The following is a 23,713-nucleotide window of genomic DNA, read 5'->3' as shown; positions in this document are numbered from 1 at the left end:
ATCCGGGCAGTCATGGTCTTCTTATCTGTAATAAGAATGTCAGGTCGTAAGTCTGAATTTACTTCAGGGACGGTCCTATTAATCCTCACCTCCTCATCTGACCGTCCCTTGCGTCCCATGATAGCGTTTGTCAGCCGGGTAAGCACGCTATCATGCCTTCGTCTCCATGTCAGGGAATGTCGGGTGCAATGGTTGAGGACGTGGGGGAGGGTCTCATCCCCGTAGCCGCAACGCCGGCATCTCCTGTCTCCTGAGGGATCGTATCGCCTGCAAGCGTTCAGCGGCAGGACATCGAGGCGAGCACGATGGATAAATCTCCAGTCACAAAACCTGGTGTATCTCCCTCCCACCAGGAAGTGACTGGAGGCAGCTGCGACCGAGGAAGCAGAGAAGACCTTACCCTGGTCCGGTTTCGCTACCAGGCGAGCCAGGTAAGCTTCCCGGACCCGGTTCTTCAGCGTCTTGGCGAGAACCCCGATTGCTCGGGGTGGCACCACGACGCGTGAAGCGGCCTCTCCACCTCCAAGGACGATCTGCGGCTCGTTCAAGATGTCCGACCACCGCCAGCTCAAGGCGATCCGGTCTCTCAGGCGACGCGAAGCGGAGCGCACCTGGGTGAAGAGGGATGAAAAGTCACCGCTCACAGACCCGAATGGCGCCTCAGTGTTGCCACTGAGGTAAGCCATCAGGTCGGCAGTGGACGGCATCCTTTTCATCTTCCTCTTGACCACTTCGCGCAAGCGTCCCCAGGCCATCTTCTTCACCACAGGGTCCCTGCAGTTCAGAAGACGGTAGCCATGCACCACCGTCAGTACGTCAGTCAAGTCAGTTAGGGGAAGTAGGCCTGCTCCTCCGTGTCTATGGTGAATATAGACGATCTCGTTGGAGGCTCTGGTCGGCAGGTTCAGCCATCTCTTACAGCAGGTCTTGATTAGTCTGTCTGTCGGGGCGAGGTCTGTCTTCCGGACGTTGCCAGCTCGTATTATGAAGTCCAACCTGGAGAGAAGGAAGGTGCTGGTGGCGGAGATCTTCTGCCACGGGGCGAGGAGTGACTCGTCGATTTTCCTGACGTCCTCGCCCAGCTTCTGCAGCTCTTCCCTGGGGGTCTGGCAGACACGGAATCCGAAGGGGACCCCCAGGTACTTGTAGCTCTCCCCCTCTCGCAGGCTGGTGATGGCCCCACCCTGGATGATGAATTGGCGGGGCTCCACGGGCTGGCTGGTGCGGAAGTCCAGGGACAATGTCGAACATTTAGCCGGGTTGAACCTGAGGCCGGCGTCGGTAGCAGCTACCCCGACGCGATCCAGGAGCGCTTGCAGGTGGTCGGCGCTCTTCCCCACGAGGACGATGTCGTCGGCATACCCCAGGACGGAGATGGTGGTGTCCAAAACCCGGATGCCATGGACCTCTGCTTCCTCCTGGGCTGCCCTGATGACGTGCTCGATCCCCAGGTTGAAGAGTGTCGGGGAGAGCGGGCAGCCCTGCTTGACACCGGCACGAAGATGGATGTGGCCGGTGTCGCCCTCGGTGGTCCGGACAAAGGTGCGGCAGTCCTGCATCTCCATCACCGCATCCTTCATCCGGGAGGGCATGTCCATGGCGGTGAGGGTACGCCGGAGATGTTCGTGGGGAATGGATCCAAAGGCATTACTCAGGTCCAACCAGGCAATGTTCAGGGAACCCAGTCGTCTTCGCATCTCGTCAACCGCCGTCTGCAGGACGAAGTTGTGCTCGTGGCACCCCTCGAACTCCCGGAAACCCTTCTGCACGCCGCTCAGTCTCCTCCCTCCGGTGGCCCAGGCCAGGACACGGTCGGCCACGATGGCGGCGTACAGCTTAGCGATGGTATTGCTAAGGGCGAGCGGCCTCCAGTTCTTTAGGTCGCTCCGGTCCCCCTTCTTGTAGATGAGGACCGTCCGGGAGATCTTCCAGGCGTCAGGGGTGCGAGCTTCCTGCAGACAGCGGTCGAAGATTCCTGCAAAGATAAGTCCTTTAGGATCGAAGGCCTTAAGATCCCAGTAAGTCAAGCAGTCAGGTCCAGGGGCAGTATTAGTGGCCTTCGAAAGTCTCCCTACAACCTCGTCCGCAGTCACCCTCGCGAGCATCCTCTTCTTCTCTTCATCTGAAGTGGGCCGGTACTGGTGGTGGTGACCGGCCTCCTGGGGCTGGTAGGAGACGTCGCCGTATACAGCCTGGAAGTGCCGCTCCACATCCTCCTTCGGCACCTCGCAGTACGGCGACGCGTTCCCCAGGATCTTCTCCATCGCCTTTCGAGGGTGACTGCGGAAAAGTTTTTGTAGGTTGGCAGCCTCCTTCGGGTCGTAAGGAGGCGCCCGGTCCCTATTTCGTCTGGGGGGCCTCACCACATTAGCAATCCTCGGAGCCGGTTTCGGAGCGTTGCGGGAAGCGGTGCTCTTTTCGCTGATGGCGGCCGTGATGTCCGCCACCAGCGCCTCGAAGACCTCCCAAGGCTGGTCTTTGGTGGCGGCCAATCTCTCCAGCCACGCCCTCTCATGGTTGTCGTCGGCGGGTCCGGGAGAGTCGTAGGAGCGTCGCGGACGTAACGGACGCGGTCCGTTTTCCGGGCCTTCGGTGCCATCTGTCGTGTGGGATCGCAGCGTCCTTCGTGGAGCATCCTGCGTTCGCTTCCCGGGGGAATGCTTTGGTCCTGGGAAATTCCCAAAAAAATTGCCATTTCCGGGGAATTTCCGGGGACTCGAAAAAGTCACTCAAAATCGTCCAGAAAACGTCAAGAAACACGATGAGAGAGCATTATCCTACTCACTCGAGTCATGTATTTTCTTTCGAAATGCTAAAATTCCGGGGAATCAGACTTAAAACTGCTTAAAAAGTCCTCTCTGGGGAATCTGATTCAAAGCTGCTTAAAAAGTCCTCTCCGGGGACTGGAAAAAATTTCCAAAATCGTCAGCAATGGCTAGAATACGGGACGGAAGAATCGGCATCAGTCAATAATTTCGGATGTTTTTGCAAAAAATATCGGCATGAAATGCAACTCTCCGAAAGAAAGCAATTCACGGTTTCATTGGACACCTGTGTTTCGTCATCATTCGCGACCCTCATTTTTTTACACTTGAAGTAAACAGAGTGCGTGCCGACGCCGTCGTCGGCCTCCGGGTCGAACTATCTGCCAGCAGCACGGCCCCCGCGAAATTCGACTGCGCTTTCAGTGGAAGGCGTTCATTGTTAGCGACGACTCCTTGGTAACGCGGATGAATGCTGCGTGTATTTCACCAGAAGCGTGATGCGTCCGTCTTGTCTCGTCATATTCGCAAGAAAAACTTGGAATTCTCGAGGAAACCTACGCTTGGCGGTCATTTTCCATGTTCACTCGATCCGGTGAATATTTGGAAGTTATTTTATAAATCTTGCATTCACCTAATTTCCGTGTGAAAAGTGTGCGGAAACTGTTTCGACAGCTTTCCGGAAGGTTTTCTTAAAAGTGAAAAATTTCATCATCATTCCCACGACGTATGTCACTCTTGGCATGCGAGTCCCGTCTACACTCCTATGTTAGCCATAAGGCCGAGGAGCCGTGCCCATACTACACTCCTATCTTAGCCATAAGGCCGAGGAGCCGGAAAAATTGTGCCCGGCTCTGCACTAGGATCAGTGCACTGCATTAGATGAACTTTTCTGCAGTGTTAGTGAGGGCATATTATTCATCCTCTTCAAACGATGTCTCATGTTAAAAAATTTTGTTTTCTGTCAGTTTTTATTTTTTGTGCTGTTGCTTGTTATTTTACAGACATGGTTTAAATGTAAAATGGTGATAAAATAAATGAATGAAGTGGTGGCCAGTGTTATTTTCTTCTTTCCTTCGCCCATTCGTTTCTTGCCTCACGAATCTCCGGACTTTGTCGCATTTTCGCGATTCGGGAATTTTTTAAATGAAACAAGGAAGAGAAACATCTGTTCTCATCAGCTTTTCTGATTTATGGAACCTTTTATGTTGGGCCGATCCCGGCGGTACTGCAATACCGGGCCAACCCGCGGCAGGGATGGAGTAAACTCCGGGGACCCCGCCCATGTTCAAAAATCAGATTAATATTCTGGTCCAGCAATGCTGGACGTATCAGATATTAAGCTGATAAGAACAGATAAGACGTTTATTGAATAAGATGCCACGTACATTGGTTCATTCAGAACATCAAATGTGCACATTTCCCCTTTTTATAGGGTTTTGTTATACAAAAGGGCGACCCACAGAGTGTGGGCCGCCCTAGTAAAAAGCATTGGCTTTAATACAGTGGTTTCTGTGGCCCCTCAGTCAGGGGCCACTTTTCTCCGGCGGTGTCGAAGTGAGACCGACCGGGTATTGGCTGTTTGCTCATAGTTTATGTCTTTGTTCATAGTTTTCTCTTTTTTTTCTCTTATATCACTTCTCACTGCACTGCTGACGTTCTCCTTAAGCCATTTATCCACCATGGCGGAGTTTATTGCTCTATGACTACGGCACTTAGGGTTTTTGGGGAAATAATTTGTAGAAACTTGCCATTTATACCCCATGGCGTACATTACATATATTGTTATCTTTATTTACAGAGCGAAGAAAATAGAAGATCTGGAACGATCGCTGTGTTTGCCACGCCGCTCCTTTCCGCCATTCAGCATCCCCTGCCACGCGCCGTCGCCTCGGGGCTTCCCACGCGGCTCTCCCACGCGCAGGCAGCAGCAGACGACGCCAGGCTGGAAGGAGGAGGGAGGGGGAGGGCTTGGGGGAGGAGGGGGCGGGAGGGAGCACGACTCGGCGAAGCATGTTTCACCATAGCGCCGCCAGAGCGCTCTCCGCTCTCTCTCACTTCTCGACGGAGTTGGTTAATTCACCCCCCCTGCCGCCTGGCGGCATTCCGGCGAACTAACCACTTTGGGGGCAGCCACCGTGTTGCGACTATGGCCGTCTATCGCTCTGATCGCGCGGCTTTGCGGCAATCTTTGTTTGCACTGCACTCGGGACGATTCACAGAACATTCATACTATCGCCGCGGCAGCAAAAGACCGTCATTTCGTTGCTGACATTGTTGCCGCGACGCATTCACACTATGAAAACATGCACACTCACACTATGAACACATACACTAGCACGTTATCGGCCACGTCTCATCACACACGGGACTGCCCTCAACACACAATACATATTTACAGCGGGTTTATTCCAATCACACACATTGCGCCCGCGAGAATCTTTCACACCAACGCACTATTTACACATTCACACATTCGCGCGGTGCCTCACTTCCAAGCGAATAATCGCATTGCGGTCACTATCCGTCGCTCAAACAGCGCTCGGAGTGAGGCCGGCGAGAAGAAAGTCGATGCCAGACCGTACTTTCACTGAGAAGATTTCCTCGCGGGCACATAAACACACACACACGCACACTTTTCACACTATTTACACACGTGCCTCCTGGCGTCACTAGGCGACGTCCTCAGGGAGCACGCTGGGACTGGGGGACCGGGGGAGGGGAGGAGGGGAGGGAAGGGGCGTGGCCGGAACCTCCGGCGCCGCGTCCGCTGGCCGCTCCCGACGCCCGATGATCGCCGCTCCGTCGTCGTCGTCCTCTCCTCCGCCGTCGACAGCCGCTCCTCGCTCCTGTGGTGCCACCGCTCCCGCGATGTACTGCCGTGCGCCGGTCATGTGCTCGACGTAGATGTCCCGCGACCATTTGATAGCCGCGGTGATCATCTGACGCCGAACACTGCGCATGCGGCCCTTCGGCACTCCCAAGCGAGTCAGGAGTGCGTCATTTCCGGGTGCCCACGAGCCCAGAGCTCCCACCACTAACGCCTCCAGGCTGTGCGGCACCCGATACTCCGACCGCACGCGCATCCGCTCGACCAGGGCGTCGTACTTCTCAATCTTCTTCTCCCGAGCGGCGGCGAGCGCGGCACTTCGGTTGTCGAACGGCACCACGACGTCCACGACGATCACCTCCCTGTCCGGTCCCTCGTCCCACGCCACCACATCCGGCCGCAGAAGACTCTCGTCACCTGGCACCCTCCGGTCCAACCGCACCCGCCAAGATGATGGAAGTGCCGCACGCAGAATTTCCACGATGGCGTCGTGGCGTCGACGCCATCCGTCAGAGTGCGCGAGGCAGTGGCAAATGACGTGAGGGAGTGTCTCATCTGCCTGCCCGCACACTCTGCACCTCGTGTCTCCCCTCGCTGCTCCTCTGCGGGCGGCGTTCAACGGCAGCACGTTCAGGCGGGCGCGGTGAATGAAGCGCCAGTCGCAAAACCGGATCATGCGCCCCGCCCCGACGAAGTGATTGCTGTCGGGACAAAGGGAAGTCGCATCAATGACTTTCCCTTGATCCGGTTTCGCGACTAGCCTCCTCCGGAAGGCTTCTCCCACGGCGCGGATGAGGTAGCTGAAGAGGCGCCTCCTCGCTGGCGCCGGCACGACGATTTCTCTTCCGTGCGGCGAAGCAAAAGCCAGAGACACGGCGAGCTCGCGTCTGGCATCGCTCCACCGCCAAGTCACGGGGACGATGTTCGTCAGCTCCTTGGTGGCGCGGCGGGTGCGGCTCCACACTGATGCCGCCGCGTTCGTCCCCGTGCCAATGGTCTCGTCGTCGGCGCCGTTGAGGTAGGAGCAGAGGGCGCCTCTTCCGATCGCCGCTGCATTTCCGGTCCTTCCGACGCGCCTCTCCACCACGTCGCGCAGAGTATGCCACGCCACGTTCGACACGCTCGAGTCGGGACACGTGAGCATGCGGAATGCGTGCACCACCGCAAACACGTCCTTCCGCACCGCGAGCGGCACGTGTCCCCCTCCCCCGCGCCCTCTAGGCATGGCGACGATCTCCCTCGATGCGCGAGTCGGCAGATGCATCCACTTTTTCACCGATCGATGCATATCTGCGTCGACTCGCGCGATCGCCGCCTTGGGCACGGGCGTGATGCGGAGCGTGTAGTCCAGGCGTGGCGTGAGGAACGTGTGGACTGCGTCGATCTTCTGCCACGGCGCTAACTCGCTTTCGTCTAGGCGCCGAAGGTCCTCGTGGATGTTGTTGAGGACGCCATGCGGCACCGCGTCGACGCCGTGGCCCACGGGTGAGCCGAGATACTTGTATGACTCACCGCGTGCGAGTGCACGCATGTCCGCTCCCTGCACTCGGAAGATCGTCGGCCGCACTCCTCGTTCCTCTCTCTGCGTGTTGGACCGGAAATCCATGTGTAGCGACCCGCACTTCCTTGCGTTGAAGCGCAGGCCGCACCACGACGCCGCTGCTCCCGCGACGTGCAGCAGGCCTCTCAGCATCCCCGCATCCTTGGCGACGAGGACCAAGTCATCTGCGTAGGCCAGCACGCAGACCGACGTTGATCCCATCGCGAACGCGGAGATGGCCCGCCGAGCGAGGACAGCACGGATCACGGGCTCCAGGGCGAGATTAAAAAGGAGCGGCGACAGCGGGTCCCCCTGCCGCACTCCGCAATTCACCGGAATCTCGCCCGTGGAGCCGCTCGCCGTGATGATGTTGGTTGTGCTGCCCGCGTAAATCTCGGCGATGGCCCCCACCATCCTTTCAGGCATGCCCATCGCGCGCAGCATCCGCGCGATGTGCGCATGCGGCACCGACCCAAAGGCATCTGTCAGATCAAGCCACGCCACCGCGATCTCCCTCCGTGCGCTCCTGGTGTAGTCGAGCGCGGCTTGGAGCACGAAATTGTGCTCCATGCATCCTTCGGTGGCGGGCAAAAATCCTTTTTGGGCCGGAAATGACAGGCGCCGGCCGCGGACCGCCCAAGCCGCGATGCGGTCCGCGAGCACGCCTGTGTATAATTTAGCGATGGTGGGACTGAGAGCGATCGGCCTCCAATTGCCGATCTCTTCTTCGTCGCCGCCCTTGTGGAGGAGAATTGTGTTGCTCTCCTTCCACTCCTTCGGCACCCGGCCTGCCCGGAAGCAGAAGTCGTAGATTGCCGCCAGCACGCGGCAATCCGGATCTATCTGCCTCCAGGCCGAATTAAGTACGCCGTCTGGGCCGGGTGCGGTGTTGTGGGTGCGACGAAGGCGCCTGCTGACTTCTCCCGCGGTGATCGGTCTCATCAGTGGAGCCGCATCCTCTTCTTCTCGGCCGCTGCGCTCGAACGGCGGCACGACGGAGGGCGCGGCGAGCGCCTCGTCGTACCGCGGCCGCTCCCGCGAGAAAAAGGCTTTCACCTGCGGCAGCGGAATGCGGCAACGGTCCGCATCATTGCCGCCGCAGACTCGTTTGAATGCCTTCCCTTTCTTCTCGCGGTAGAGCGCCTGCAGCTCCGCAGCGGTGAGTGGCGGGTCCTGCCTCCGTTGCCGATGAGACGCTGCACCCCGGGAGAGTAGAGAGGTTATCCCGCTTGCCGCCCGTGCCGCGTCGCGCATCGAGCGCACGACGCGAAAGATGCCGTCCGCGCCATCCCCAGCGAGGCCAATTTCAATAAGCCAGGATTGTTGCTGGAGAGTGGCAGGTGCTGTCACAGACGGCGCTTCAAACTGCGTCGCGACGGCGTTCAGAAGATCGTCCGGAAGTCGCGACGCAGTTTCTCTCGCGTCTGGGCGGACGCGGAACGCACCCGTGCGTCGAGGTGGCGCGGCCGGGTTTAACGACCGCACCACGCGGGGAAGGGGGGGGGACACGGGTGCATCCAGGGCGCGGCACTGTTGAGCGGGGGATGCGGGATCATCCATGGCGCGGCACTGTTGGGCGGGGGGTACGGGATTATCCATGGCGCGGCACTGTGGAGTGGGAGATGTGGGTGCGGCACTTGGGCGTGGGGGGGAAGGGGCATTTGGGCCGCCTGCATCCACCCTGGCGCCTCCGTCCCTGGATGGACCGGCGCCAGAGTCGTTTGCGGCCTCAACGGATACACGCCCCTGGCGTGGGGAGGCCAAGCCACTCGGGGCATCGCGGGGGGCGGTGGAGGAGGTTGTGGTTGAAAGGCGGGTGCCGGGTGTGGCACCGGGGAAGGCGCTCGCGGGATATTCACATTGTTAATCACTTCCTGTGGCGGCGGAACGGGATTACCGCCCCTTCTCCGCCTTCTCTTGCGTCTTTTCGCATTGTTGTTGGATTCCACTTCACTAAGAACTGTTTGGAAGCGCGGGGGATAGTGCCGCTCCCTCTCACCGCCGTGCCGCGCTTCATTATCTCTTGCCACGCCTCTCCGCAGAAGGAGGCGCAGCTGAGCAATCTCCTCAGCGGAGAGCAGGGGCGCCGGCGCGGCGGGTAAACGCACACGATCGTCCTGCTCGCGGTTACTTACACGCGGCGGTGATTGGGGGCGTGCCGTCACTTGTGGGCGTGGTCCGGGTCGGGATATCAGTGGAGGGATGGGTTGCGATGCCGCTGGTGGCCTGGCGTCTTCTCCCGCTGCGTCGCGACGCCTCTCCGCGTTCCGCCTCCGCCGATTGCGGCGCCTATTGCGGTTACGCCGTCTCCGCTCCTCCGATGAGACGCGGAAATGCTCCCACGAAGCATCGTGCCTCCTATCTGCTGGCAGCGGCTCGTCCGAGATGACGCTGTAGTCATCTCGGGGGCGTGGGGGCGTGGAGGGGGAGTATGGGACAAGGGGCGCCGCACAAGGAAGCTCGCGACCTATAGCTCGATCCGGTGATCGCGCCTGAGAGACGTCCACACACGGATCATGCACACACACACCCGGAGTCACACGCACCTCGACCGCTTCGGCGTCACGATCAACGTCGGTCTGTGTGCCGACAGACCGACACGCCCACCTGTCAATCGTGACGTAGCGCTCAGCGGTCGAGAACGGGGATGCTGGCGACTCTTGGCCGTCCAGATGATCTCGCCGTGGCGAGAACCTATCGGCAGCCGGCAGACCGAGCTCTACGTCTGGCGTTGGCGACGTCAAGCCGTCCAACGCGACGCCTCGGCGCGCCTGCACAGCGTCCTCCGAGGCGTCACAAGCACTGTCACGCACTTCACACACGCAGGCACTGGGGCGTGGCGAACGAGGCGACGCCGGGTCGTCCATCGTCCGCGGAGAGCACTGGGTGTGGGAGGGTGTGGGTGACACGTGAGTGGGGGAGGAAGAGGGGGGCTGAGATTGCGTATCCCTGAAGATAATCTCAGGAGAGATAGTCGCACGGACGCCTAATGAACGTTCCGCGAGACCGGGGGCTAAGGGATGGGGGCGTGGCAACACGGGGGCGTGGTCGCTCACTGGGGAAGACACGTACTCGATGACGAGTGGATCGTTCATCTGAGTCACTATCTCACTCACTCGGTCACTGATCAGTGGTCGCGAGCTGGACGAACTGGAGGGGGAGGGACGTGGGGAGGGGTGGTGATTGGCAGTGGGTGTCATGGGAGAGGCGCGTGGGTCCCACGTGGATGCTGTGTCGATCCCGTGCTCCAGTAGGTCTCGCCATGAGTCGCTGATCCGTTCGGCGGGGGAGGGGGGATGCGGCGTGGGGAGTGGGAGAGAGGGCGTTGAGCAGGCGGAGAAGGGGGGGTCGATGGCGTCACGATGCTGGTACATCCTCACCTCCTTCCCTTTCCGGCGGCCTCGGCGTACGGCGAGCGGCGGCGTGGGCTGAGAGGACGCCATGACTGATGTTGCCGCGCCACGTGTGCACCAACCACGTGGTTAGCAACAGCCAAACCGCTCACCCTACGACCGCCAAACTCGCACAGGCCGTTGCACACACATACATAAACACAATATGAAAAATACACAACACCACCTTGCACACAACTCTATATTTTCGTAGTCAAAGTCGGCCGAGGGTAGGCGCCGCTAAACGGCACCCGGGGCGTCTTAGAAAAGTACGCACACGCACAGACACTGAAAACGAACACAAAAACATCCACAAAACATTTCACAGGTGTGCCGGCACACACACCCGAGATATTGGCCGCACCCGAGATTTGGCGCCAAAATGCTAAAACGCGAAGTATGAGGAGTTTCGGCACCAAACTCTGGCAGCAGAGGGAAAGGACACACACTAAAACACTGTTAAAATCTCAAAGTCGTAGCACTTACGGGTGCGGCACCACCACAGTTTTAAACTTAGGCACCGTCGACGCCTAGCGCGAAGTCGGGGCGGACGGCTCGAGCGCTTGTCAGGCAGGACCGGGGGGACGAGCCGGTATCCTGGCTTGCGACGGTCGGTTTCAGGAGCGCTCCCCAGACACGTCCGCTCTCTACACTTTGATCTTAGCCATAAGGCCGAGAAGCGATAATTAATAAATTTTTCCGGGGTTCCGGGACGGTTTTTCGGGTATTTTGCGTGATGAGGTCGGATGCTGCGGCGGTGGTGTGCGGCGAGAGTTTTTGACGCGAGGAAAGGTCTCGGAATGGCGAATTTTAGGCGTGAGAATGGGGAAAAATTCGCACGAAAGTGTTGTGTGGAGACTCCGGGAGTTTTGGTGTCGTCGGCGGGTCCGGGAGAGTCGTAGGAGCGTCGCGGACGTAACGGACGCGGTCCGTTTTCCGGGCCTTCGGTGCCATCTGTCGTGTGGGATCGCAGCGTCCTTCGTGGAGCATCCTGCGTTCGCTTCCCGGGGGAATGCTTTGGTCCTGGGAAATTCCCAAAAAAATTGCCATTTCCGGGGAATTTCCGGGGACTCGAAAAAGTCACTCAAAATCGTCCAGAAAACGTCAAGAAACACGATGAGAGAGCGTCATCCTACTCACTCGAGCCATGTATTTTCTTTCGAAATGCTAAAATTCCGGGGAATCAGACTTAAAACTGCTTAAAAAGTCCTCTCTGGGGAATCTGATTCAAAGCTGCTTAAAAAGTCCTCTCCGGGGACTGGAAAAAATTTCCAAAATCGTCAGCAATGGCTAGAATACGGGACGGAAGAATCGGCATCAGTCAATAATTTCGGATGTTTTTGCAAAAAATATCGGCATGAAATGCAACTCTCCGAAAGAAAGCAATTCACGGTTTCATTGGACACCTGTGTTTCGTCATCATTCGCGACCCTCATTTTTTTACACTTGAAGTAAACAGAGTGCGTGCCGACGCCGTCGTCGGCCTCCGGGTCGAACTATCTGCCAGCAGCACGGCCCCCGCGAAATTCGACTGCGCTTTCAGTGGAAGGCGTTCATTGTTAGCGACGACTCCTTGGTAACGCGGATGAATGCTGCGTGTATTTCACCAGAAGCGTGATGCGTCCGTCTTGTCTCGTCATATTCGCAAGAAAAACTTGGAATTCTCGAGGAAACCTACGCTTGGCGGTCATTTTCCATGTTCACTCGATCCGGTGAATATTTGGAAGTTATTTTATAAATCTTGCATTCACCTAATTTCCGTGTGAAAAGTGTGCGGAAACTGTTTCGACAGCTTTCCGGAAGGTTTTCTTAAAAGTGAAAAATTTCATCATCATTCCCACGACGTATGTCACTCTTGGCATGCGAGTCCCGTCTACACTCCTATGTTAGCCATAAGGCCGAGGAGCCGTGCCCATACTACACTCCTATCTTAGCCATAAGGCCGAGGAGCCGGAAAAATTGTGCCCGGCTCTGCACTAGGATCAGTGCACTGCATTAGATGAACTTTTCTGCAGTGTTAGTGAGGGCATATTATTCATCCTCTTCAAACGATGTCTCATGTTAAAAAATTTTGTTTTCTGTCAGTTTTTATTTTTTGTGCTGTTGCTTGTTATTTTACAGACATGGTTTAAATGTAAAATGGTGATAAAATAAATGAATGAAGTGGTGGCCAGTGTTATTTTCTTCTTTCCTTCGCCCATTCGTTTCTTGCCTCACGAATCTCCGGACTTTGTCGCATTTTCGCGATTCGGGAATTTTTTAAATGAAACAAGGAAGAGAAACATCTGTTCTCATCAGCTTTTCTGATTTATGGAACCTTTTATGTTGGGCCGATCCCGGCGGTACTGCAATACCGGGCCAACCCGCGGCAGTACTACACTTTGATCTTAGCCATAAGGCCGAGAAGCGATAATTAATAAATTTTTCCGGGGTTCCGGGACGGTTTTTTGGGTATTTTGCGTGATGAGGTCGGATGCTGCGGCGGTGGTGTGCGGCGAGAGTTTTTGACGCGAGGAAAGGTCTCGGAATGGCGAATTTTAGGCGTGAGAATGGGGAAAAATTCGCACGAAAGTGTTGTGTGGAGACTCCGGGAGTTTTGGTGTCGTCGGCGGGTCCGGGAGAGTCGTAGGAGCGTCGCGGACGTAACGGACGCGGTCCGTTTTCCGGGCCTTCGGTGCCATCTGTCGTGTGGGATCGCAGCGTCCTTCGTGGAGCATCCTGCGTTCGCTTCCCGGGGGAATGCTTTGGTCCTGGGAAATTCCCAAAAAAATTGCCATTTCCGGGGAATTTCCGGGGACTCGAAAAAGTCACTCAAAATCGTCCAGAAAACGTCAAGAAACACGATGAGAGAGCATTATCCTACTCACTCGAGTCATGTATTTTCTTTCGAAATGCTAAAATTCCGGGGAATCAGACTTAAAACTGCTTAAAAAGTCCTCTCTGGGGAATCTGATTCAAAGCTGCTTAAAAAGTCCTCTCCGGGGACTGGAAAAAATTTCCAAAATCGTCAGCAATGGCTAGAATACGGGACGGAAGAATCGGCATCAGTCAATAATTTCGGATGTTTTTGCAAAAAATATCGGCATGAAATGCAACTCTCCGAAAGAAAGCAATTCACGGTTTCATTGGACACCTGTGTTTCGTCATCATTCGCGACCCTCATTTTTTTACACTTGAAGTAAACAGAGTGCGTGCCGACGCCGTCGTCGGCCTCCGGGTCGAACTATCTGCCAGCAGCACGGCCCCCGCGAAATTCGACTGCGCTTTCAGTGGAAGGCGTTCATTGTTAGCGACGACTCCTTGGTAACGCGGATGAATGCTGCGTGTATTTCACCAGAAGCGTGATGCGTCCGTCTTGTCTCGTCATATTCGCAAGAAAAACTTGGAATTCTCGAGGAAACCTACGCTTGGCGGTCATTTTCCATGTTCACTCGATCCGGTGAATATTTGGAAGTTATTTTATAAATCTTGCATTCACCTAATTTCCGTGTGAAAAGTGTGCGGAAACTGTTTCGACAGCTTTCCGGAAGGTTTTCTTAAAAGTGAAAAATTTCATCATCATTCCCACGACGTATGTCACTCTTGGCATGCGAGTCCCGTCTACACTCCTATGTTAGCCATAAGGCCGAGGAGCCGTGCCCATACTACACTCCTATCTTAGCCATAAGGCCGAGGAGCCGGAAAAATTGTGCCCGGCTCTGCACTAGGATCAGTGCACTGCATTAGATGAACTTTTCTGCAGTGTTAGTGAGGGCATATTATTCATCCTCTTCAAACGATGTCTCATGTTAAAAAATTTTGTTTTCTGTCAGTTTTTATTTTTTGTGCTGTTGCTTGTTATTTTACAGACATGGTTTAAATGTAAAATGGTGATAAAATAAATGAATGAAGTGGTGGCCAGTGTTATTTTCTTCTTTCCTTCGCCCATTCGTTTCTTGCCTCACGAATCTCCGGACTTTGTCGAATTTTCGCGATTCGGGAATTTTTTAAATGAAACAAGGAAGAGAAACATCTGTTCTCATCAGCTTTTCTGATTTTTGGAACCTTTTATGTTGGGCCGATCCCGGCGGTACTGCAATACCGGGCCAACCCGCGGCAGGGATGGAGTAAACTCCGGGGACCCCGCCCATGTTCAAAAATCAGATTAATATTCTGGTCCAGCAATGCTGGACGTATCAGATATTAAGCTGATAAGAACAGATTTAAGACGTTTATTGATTCAATATTTAAAATTACAGAGTTTTTCGCATTCAAGTTCCAATGACATGGCCCTCCCATTTCCTTTGGGGGGCAATTTTGATACATTAAGTACCCCCTCCTAGTGAGGGGGCCTTTTTGATAGAGAAATATGTTTTACATAATAGAAAAATTATACAAAGTCCCCTGGTCCAAAGTGGGCCAGGGGCTCATAAAGTAAATATTCCGTCATCGCCTCAAGCCTTACGGCAGTCCAAAGTTTTTCATTTTTTTACACATATATATGGTTTGGGGGGGGGTTGGGACAGGAAAGGATAAAAAGATTTATTAAGGTGAAGAAGGTGAAAGGGAAGGGCTTCACTGCACTGCACCGCACTACACTCATCCATCGCCGCCGATTCCGTCCTCGTACTGTCGATGCCCGGTGATGTGCTCGACGTAGAGGTCACGTGACCACCTGATGACATCGGAGACCATCAGCTTCTTCATCAGGAAGGCGTAGCGTCGCGGAATGCCCAGGCCCCTGAGAACACGGTCGTTCTCTGGGTCCCAAGAGCCAAGGCTTCCCACGACGAAACCCTCCACCGATGCGCTGTACCCCAGGACGGCGAGGTCTGCTGCCAGCCCGGCGTACTTCTCCTCCTTCAGTCGCCGGGCCTCCTGGAGCGCTGATCTCCGGTTGTCGAACGGGATGGTCACGTCGATCATCCGGGCAGTCATGGTCTTCTTATCTGTAATAAGAACGTCGGGTCGTAGGTCTGAATTTACTTCAGGGACGGTCCTATTTATCCTCACCTCCTCATCTGACCGTCCCTTGCGTCCCATGATAGCGTTTGTCAGCCGGGTAAGCACGCTATCATGCCTTCGTCTCCATGTCAGGGAATGTCGGGTGCAATGGTTGAGGACGTGGGGGAGGGTCTCATCCCCGTAGCCGCAACGCCGGCATCTCCTGTCTCCTGAGGGATCGTATCGCCTGCAAGCGTTCAGCGGCAGGACATCGAGGCGAGCACGATGGATGAATCTCCAGTCACAAAACCTGGTGTATCTCCCTCCCACCAGGAAGTGACTGGAGGCAGCTGCGACCGAGGAAGCAGAGAAGACCTTACCCTGGTCCGGTTTCGCTACCAGGCGAGCCAGGTAAGCTTCCCGGACCCGGTTCTTCAGCGTCTTGGCGAGAACCCCGATTGCTCGGGGTGGCACCAAGACGCGTGAAGCGGCCTCTCCACCTCCAAGGACGATCTGCGGCTCGTTCAAGATGTCCGACCACCGCCAGCTCAAGGCGATCCGGTCTCTCAGGCGACGCGAAGCGGAGCGCACCTGGGTGAAGAGGGATGAAAAGTCACCGCTCACAGACCCGAATGGCGCCTCAGTGTTGCCACTGAGGTAAGCCATCAGGTCGGCAGTGGACGGCATCCTTTTCATCTTCCTCTTGACCACTTCGCGCAAGCGTCCCCAGGCCATCTTCTTCACCACAGGGTCCCTGCAGTTCAGAAGACGGTAGCCATGCACCACCGTCAGTACGTCAGTCAAGTCAGTTAGGGGAAGTAGGCCTGCTCCTCCGTGTCTATGGTGAATATAGACGATCTCATTGGAGGCTCTGGTCGGCAGGTTCAGCCATCTCTTACAGCAGGTCTTGATGAGTCTGTCTGTCGGGGCGAGGTCTGTCTTCCGGACGTTGCCAGCTCGTATTATGAAGTCCAACCTGGAGAGAAGGAAGGTGCTGGTGGCGGAGATCTTCTGCCACGGGGCGAGGAGTGACTCGTCGATTTTTCTGACGTCCTCGCCCAGCTTCTGCAGCTCTTCCCTGGGGGTCTGGCAGACACGGAATCCGAAGGGGACCCCCAGGTACTTGTAGCTCTCCCCCTCTCGCAGGCTGGTGATGGCCCCACCCTGGATGGTGAATTGGCGGGGCTCCACGGGCTGGCTGGTGCGGAAGTCCAGGGACAATGTCGAACATTTAGCCGGGTTGAACCTGAGGCCGGCGTCGGTAGCAGCTACCCCGACGCGATCCAGGAGCGCTTGCAGATGGTCGGCGCTCTTCCCCACGAGGACGATGTCGTCGGCATACCCCAGGACAGAGATGGTGGTGTCCAAAACCCGGATGCCATGGACCTCTGCTTCCTCCTGGGCCGCCCTAATGACGTGCTCGATCCCCAGGTTGAACAGTGTCGGGGAGAGCGGGCAGCCCTGCTTGACACCGGCACGAAGATGGATGTGGCCGGTGTCGCCCTCGGTGGTCCGGACAAAGGTGCGGCAGTCCTGCATCTCCATCACCGCATCCTTCATCCGGGAGGGCATGTCCATGGCGGTGAGGGTACGCCGGAGATGTTCGTGGGGAATGGATCCAAAGGCATTACTCAGGTCCAACCAGGCAATGTTCAGGGAACCCAGTCGTCTTCGCATCTCGTCAACCGCCGTCTGCAGGACGAAGTTGTGCTCGTGGCACCCCTCGAACTCCCGGAAACCCTTCTGCACGCCGCTCAGTCTCCTCCCTCCGGTGGCCCAGGCCAGGACACGGTCGGCCACGATGGCGGCGTACAGCTTAGCGATGGTATTGCTAAGGGCGAGCGGCCTCCAGTTCTTTAGGTCGCTCCGGTCCCCCTTCTTGTAGATGAGGACCGTCCGGGAGATCTTCCAGGCGTCAGGGGTGCGAGCTTCCTGCAGACAGCGGTCGAAGATTCCTGCAAAGATAAGTCCTTTAGGATCGAAGGCCTTAAGATCCCAGTAAGTCAAGCAGTCAGGTCCAGGGGCAGTATTAGTGGCCTTCGAAAGTCTCCCTACAACCTCGTCCGCAGTCACCCTCGCGAGCATCCTCTTCTTCTCTTCATCTGAAGTGGGCCGGTACTGGTGGTGGTGACCGGCCTCCTGGGGCTGGTAGGAGACGTCGCCGTATACAGCCTGGAAGTGCCGCTCCACATCCTCCTTCGGCACCTCGCAGTACGGCGACGCGTTCCCCAGGATCTTCTCCATCGCCTTTCGAGGGTGACTGCGGAAAAGTTTTTGTAGGTTGGCAGCCTCCTTCGGGTCGTAAGGAGGCGCCCGGTCCCTATTTCGTCTGGGGGGCCTCACCACATTAGCAATCCTCGGAGCCGGTTTCGGAGCGTTGCGGGAAGCGGTGCTCTTTTCGCTGATGGCGGCCGTGATGTCCGCCACCAGCGCCTCGAAGACCTCCCAAGGCTGGTCTTTGGTGGCGGCCAATCTCTCCAGCCACGCCCTCTCATGGTCGGAGGGCGGGCTCAGCTGGACAGCTTCTTCCTCTTCTTCCTCAATGGCCGCCGGGCCCTGGGCGTCTGCATCCGCCTCCTGTGGCTGGTGGTCTGCCACATCCTCTTCTTGTCGCTCCTCCACTGGCTCCGAGTGCGCTAATGTTTCACCCGGTGAGGCCGGAACGTCAGTCATGTCAGGGGGAAGTGGGGGTGGGGGACGTTGGTGCGTCTTCTGGTGATTCGTCAACCCACGCTTAGACGGACACGTGAAGTCACACGTGTCACAAGCGTAACGGAATCTTACTGCGACGGGGTCCTGGATGGGCTTGGACCGTAGGCAGGGGTGGCAGGACGGCTTACGGCCCACGATCTGCTTATCGCAGAACGTGCACCAATTGATGGCTCGCAGTCCCTCAAGTCCGTGAACGGACTTGAGGTGCCTGTCGAGCGACATCTTCATTGCCGTCCATGCCGTTGCCTTAAAAGAGACGTCGCAGCCGTCCTCCGTGCATTCCAGATGGTCAGGAAGGGGGAACGAAATCACCAATACATTGTCGTCACGTCGGGCCCTAACATAAGTCACGGGGGTTGGTTCGGTCTGAGGGTGGGAATCTGCGGCGGTACTAGGTGAGGCGGTTAGCGGTGCAGCGGGTAAAGCAGGAAGAGGGGTGGGAGGAGGAGAAGTTGGGAGGGGAATGGAGTCATCCCGCAGGGATGCACTCGCACCAGGAGAGGAAGGGGTAGGATTCAAAGGACGGTTGGGCGAGGCATTGGTCCCACGGGATTTGGCAGCACGGGAAGGTCGGGGCATAAAGGGGATACAAAAAACGTGCTGCGAAATTGGTTACAGGGAAAGGAGGAAGGCAAAGGTAAATTAGTTGAATTTAATCGGGATTCAAATTACGCGGCGATTCAGTTCGCGAGAGGGGCGCCCTAATCGCTCACGGCCTTAGCTCAAAACGCCTTCCACCTCCGTGGCCCGAGAATGACGTTCTTCGGACCGCCAAGAGATGGCGCTGCCTTAGGGGCCAATCGGCGACGGTTATCACCGCACTTCCAGCCACCGGACGGGGAGCTGGGAGGTGACCCGTATTGCCCTTATGGGGCAGGATAATCAATTTCTCACGTGAAATTGATTACAGAGGAACCGGGTTCGATGCGCGTGACGCACGCACCGAAAACACCCGTCCTCGCCCGGAACGGCCGGGCTATCCCGGAGGGTAAGGGAGGATGCTCTGATGGAGCGGGAAAAGTGGCGGTTTCCACGACGACCGCCTCAGGGGCGGCCGCAGATAAATTGCTTTTATTGAGTATAATTCAGATACATATGTAAGCTCAAAACATGAGGATTTGACAAATCCCCCCACCTTTCGTGGGGGAGGATGATACAAGAGGGCGACCCACCAAGTGTGGGCCGCCCTGGTAAAAAGCATTGGCTTTATTACATTTTATATTGTGGCCCCTCACTTAGGGGCCACTTTTCACCGCCGGCCTCGAAGTGAGGCCGGTCGGGAATAGTTTTTCTGTCAATTGTCCACAACACACTTTTCACTTCTTCATTTTCACTCAAAATCATTCATTCAGGGAGGAAATAAATCATCTCATTCATTCGGTTTTATTTACAGATCATTCATTCGTACCACACATACATGCGAGGCGGCCACTTATACCCCGTGGCCGCCCGCTCTTTCATACCTGCGCCGTGGCAACTTATACGCTGTGGCCACGAGCGCATTCATCTCCGCCGCGACGTTCTTCTGTCTTCTCTTCCCCGTCCGAAGGCGCGTGGAAGGCCCCCTAGTTCCACGCGCCACCGCTCCACGCTGCCTGCAGCCGGTCACCGAGAGCGCGCAGAGTCCCCAGGTCCACGCGCAACTCCTCTGCGCATGGCTGCTGCTGGCGTCGTCGGCAGGGCGGCGGGGACGGGGAGGGCGGGGGGGAAAGAGGGGCGAAAGCACTGGAGGTGAGGCGACATTCCTCGAATGCCACCGAAGGCCGCCGCATTCTTCTCCTCCCCCACTACCGCCACAGCGGCGGAGAGACACACACACTAACACAACACTCACACACATTTGCCCTGGCTTTAGGCCGCTCCCTCCCCTCCGTCACTGACGCTTGGGAAAGGGCAACGGAGGGGAACACCTGCCTATCGTGGGAACGGCCTGCAGCGAAGCCGCCGCCGGCGCGCCACCTGCCCGAGACTGCGGCCGGCGGGCGAACTGAAAACTTCGGCGGGCGACACCGCACGATGAAATTGACCATTTAAATCCCTGGGCGCGCGCGCACGCGGCAATCTCTATTTACACTACGCCCAGGGAACATTCACACGTTCGCCGCGACAACGAAAAACCGTCACGTCGATGCTTACATCGTTGCCGCGACGCACACACACAGAAAAACACACTCATGGCCACATCGCGTCACACACGGTGCCGCCCCCGACACAACACATACACTCGAGGATGGTGGGAAACATACACACAATGAAGAAGCAAAAACACAAAATACACACACACACACACATTGACTGCCCGTGAGTATTCCCTTCACTTCACGCGATATATACAAGAACCATTCACACCGTGGCACGATACCTCGCCTCCGAGTGAATCGACGCATTGCGGTCACTGTCCGTCGCACTAATTACACTCGGAGGGGGTGCCGTAAATGGAAAGTCGATGCCAGACCGTACTTTCGCATTCACACAACACAAACACACGGGAATCTCACGGGCCCTAACCTAACACGAATATATATACATATGTAAACATGGCTCCTGGCGTCTCGGGCGGTGAGTGGACGTCCTCAGGAGCACATTACACAGGGGCAGGGATCAGAGGGGGTTACGGGAGGGCAAGGGGGGGCGTCGCGGTCCCTCGGCGTCCTTAGACTCGGCTCCCCTCGTCCAAGGATGGGAGCCCCGTCGTCCGGAACGCCGCTCTCCCTCGACGCCGCGCGGTCCTCGGCGCCTCCCGCTCCAGGCTGCTCCGTGGCGGCGCCTCTGCTCCCTGCCCCTCCTCCGGCGGTGGGTGCGGCAACCCGGATGGGAGTCTCTGCCGGCGGGTACTGGCGGACCCCGGTCATGTGCCCGACGTAAATATCCCGCGACCACTTGATGGCCGCGAGAACCATCTTTCGTCGGGCACGGCGAATGCGGGATTTAGGGATGTGGAGCCGTGCGAGGAGAGAGTCATTCTCCCACGTCCAGCTCCCCAGTGCGCCTACCACCAACGCGTCGAGATGGACCTCCATCTTGTAGGCGCACCGGACCCGCATTCGATCGACCAGGGCGGCGTATTTTTCGATCTTCTTCGCCTTCGCCGCTGCCATGGCCTCCGGTCGGTTCTCGAAGGGCACTGTGATGTCGATCACGTGGATCACGCCCCTCGGAACCTCCCAGATGACCAAGTCGGGACGCAGCAGCGACTCGTCGCCAGGTACCCGCTGATTCACTCGCACCTCCCATCCTTGCGGCAGCTCAGCGACCAGCAGACTGATGATTTCGTCATGGCGCCGGGTCCACCCGTCCGCATGCGGCAAGCAGTGGTTCACCACATGCGGCAAGGTCTCCTCCGCGTGTCCACAGACCCGGCACCGAGTGTCTCTCCTGGCCGCTCCTCTTCTTGCCGCATTCAGGGGGAGAACGTTCAGCCGCGCTCTGTGAATGAAGCGCCAGTCGCAAAACCGGATCCCCACTCCTCCCGACACCCAGTGGTTCGAGTCCGGGTGTCGAGAGCTCACTGCTATCACCTTACCTTGATCCGGCTTCGCGACCAGCGAGCGCCTGAAGCCCTCCCCCATGGCCGCCAAGATGATTCCGTGCAGCCTCCTCCGGGCAGAGGCCGGCACGGTCATCTCTTCCCTCGACGGCGTCACTCGCTGGACGACGATGGCCAACTCCGCCCTGGCGGCGCTCCACGCCCACCGGATGTCCACGAAGCGCCGCAGTTGCCTCGTCGCCGCGCGCACTCTGGTCCAGTGCGATGACGCCGCGATCGTTCCCGTCCCGACGACGTCGTCGGCGGCGCCATTGAGGAAGTCGCACATCGACTCCCTACTCAGCACCGCCGTCCGTTGCGTCCTTCCCGTCCGCCTGCTGATGATGTCCCGCAAGGTGTGCCACGCCACATCCGCGACGCACGCGTCCGGACATGTGAGCATCCGGAACGCGTGCACCACGGTGAGCGCATCCTTGCGGGCCGGCAGCGGGACGTAGCCACCCCCTCCCCGGCTCCTGGGGAGGGAGATCATTTCCCGCGCCGCGCGGGTCGGGAGACTCATCCACTTCTTCACCGTTCGCTGCATCTCCTTGTCGAAGTCGTGGATGGCCTTCTTCGGGACAGGGACGATTCGGAGGGGAAATTCGAGACGCGGTGTCAGGAAGACGTGCACCGCGTCAATCTTCTGCCACGGCGCCAAGTCCGATTCGTCGAGCCGCCGGAGATCCTCGAGGATGGAGTCGAGCGCCGTGGCGGGCGCCGCGTTGACTTTCAGGCCGATCGGTGCCCCCAGGTAGGTGTATGAGTCACCTACGCCGAGCGACCTGATGGGAGAGCCGCAGATGGAAAAGGGGGTGCGTTGAACACCCCTGGAGCGCTGTGGCGTCGTGCACCGCCAGTCCACGTGTAGCGATGCACACTTCCCCGGATTGAAGGTCAAACCACAGCACTCGGCGGCCCTTCCCGCGACGTCCAGGAGCGCCGCGAGCGATTCCGCACTCCCCCCCACGAGGACTAAATCGTCCGCGTACGCCAAGACTTTGACGCACGCAGTCCCCATGGGAAAGCCTTGGAGAGTGCGATCCTCCGAAATCGCTCGCAGTACAGGCTCCAGCGCCAGGTTAAACAGTAGGGGGGAAAGGGGGTCCCCCTGGCGAACACCACTCGTCACGGTGATCGAATCCGTGACTCCACCCGCAGCAGCTACCTTCATCGTGGAGCCACGGAGCATGTCCTCGATCACCGTGACGCACTTCACTGGGAGGCCGATCTCGCGGAGCACTCGGAGGATGTGATCATGGGGCACCGACGGAAACGCGTCGGCCAAGTCGAGCCACGCGACGGCCACCTGTCCAAAACTCGCCCTCGCGTGCTCTATGGCCGACTGAAGCACAAAGTTGTGCTCCATGCAGCCCTCCGTGGCGGGGATGAAGCCCTTTTGGGTGGGGAACGAAAGGCGCTTCCCACGGAGGGCCCAGGGAAGCATCCGGTCCGCCAGTACGCCCATGAACACTTTGGCCAACGTGTTGGCCAATGAGATCGGCCTCCAATTACGCACTTCGTGCTCACTCCCCCCCTTGTGCAGCAGGGTGACCCGCGTCTCCTTCCACTGCGGGGGCACCCTCCCTAACTCCACACACCGGTTGAAAATGGCGGCCAGCACCTCACCATTAAAGTCAACACGCCGGTATGCGGAGTAGGGCACGCCGTCAGGTCCCGGAGCAGACGCCCGCGTCCTCTTCAGCCGGTCGATCACCTCTTCCGGTGTGATCGGAGAGGTGATCTCCCGCTCGCCGCTCCCTCGACGTCCTGGTGGGAACTCCGGGATGAAGGCCGGCCATGGCTGCGTCGGATCGTAGGGGGGGGAGGGACGGGTGAAGTGGGCCTTGAGGGAAGCCAGCGGGATTTCACATAGCTTTCCGGTCGGGGCGCAAATCCGCCGGAAAGCTCTTCCTTTCCCGCTGCGGTAAAGTTTTTGGAGGTCTGCAGCGGGCAAAGGGCGGGGGTTGGGCCGGGGGGTCACCGTGGGGAGCCTGGGGGGGGGGTTGAACACAGCGGCTGCAGCTG

At 57.6% G+C, this 23,713-nt stretch overlaps 2 protein-coding genes, 1 non-coding gene and 2 pseudogenes across 3 annotated transcripts; all 5 read right to left on the bottom strand.

The window, feature by feature from the left end:
* Positions 1-3,965: 3,965 nt before the first annotated feature.
* On the bottom strand, positions 3,966-4,141 carry LOC124173712 (annotated as a pseudogene).
* A 4,463-nt stretch (positions 4,142-8,604) lies between these two features.
* Positions 8,605-10,575, bottom strand: LOC124159441 (actin cytoskeleton-regulatory complex protein PAN1-like). Its single transcript, XM_046535287.1, has one exon. The coding sequence runs from the start codon at positions 10,573-10,575 to the stop codon at positions 8,605-8,607; it is 1,971 nt and encodes a 656-aa protein (XP_046391243.1).
* A 2,269-nt stretch (positions 10,576-12,844) lies between these two features.
* On the bottom strand, positions 12,845-12,935 carry LOC124173765 (annotated as a pseudogene).
* Positions 12,936-14,571: 1,636 nt separating this feature from the next.
* Positions 14,572-14,760, bottom strand: LOC124173848. The gene has a single exon (XR_006868802.1). It is a non-coding gene; the product is annotated as a U2 spliceosomal RNA (small nuclear RNA).
* Positions 14,761-15,102: 342 nt separating this feature from the next.
* Positions 15,103-18,738, bottom strand: LOC124159364. The gene has a single exon (XM_046535167.1). It carries the CDS (start codon positions 18,736-18,738, stop codon positions 15,103-15,105), a length of 3,636 nt encoding a protein of 1,211 aa, XP_046391123.1.
* Positions 18,739-23,713: the final 4,975 nt, after the last annotated feature.

Source organism: Ischnura elegans, chromosome 1 (assembly GCF_921293095.1).
Source record: "Ischnura elegans chromosome 1, ioIscEleg1.1, whole genome shotgun sequence".
Taxonomy (NCBI): Eukaryota; Metazoa; Arthropoda; class Insecta; order Odonata; family Coenagrionidae; genus Ischnura; species Ischnura elegans.
Note: the sequence above shows the minus strand (reverse complement) of the source record. Positions and strands in the feature narration are given on the sequence as shown.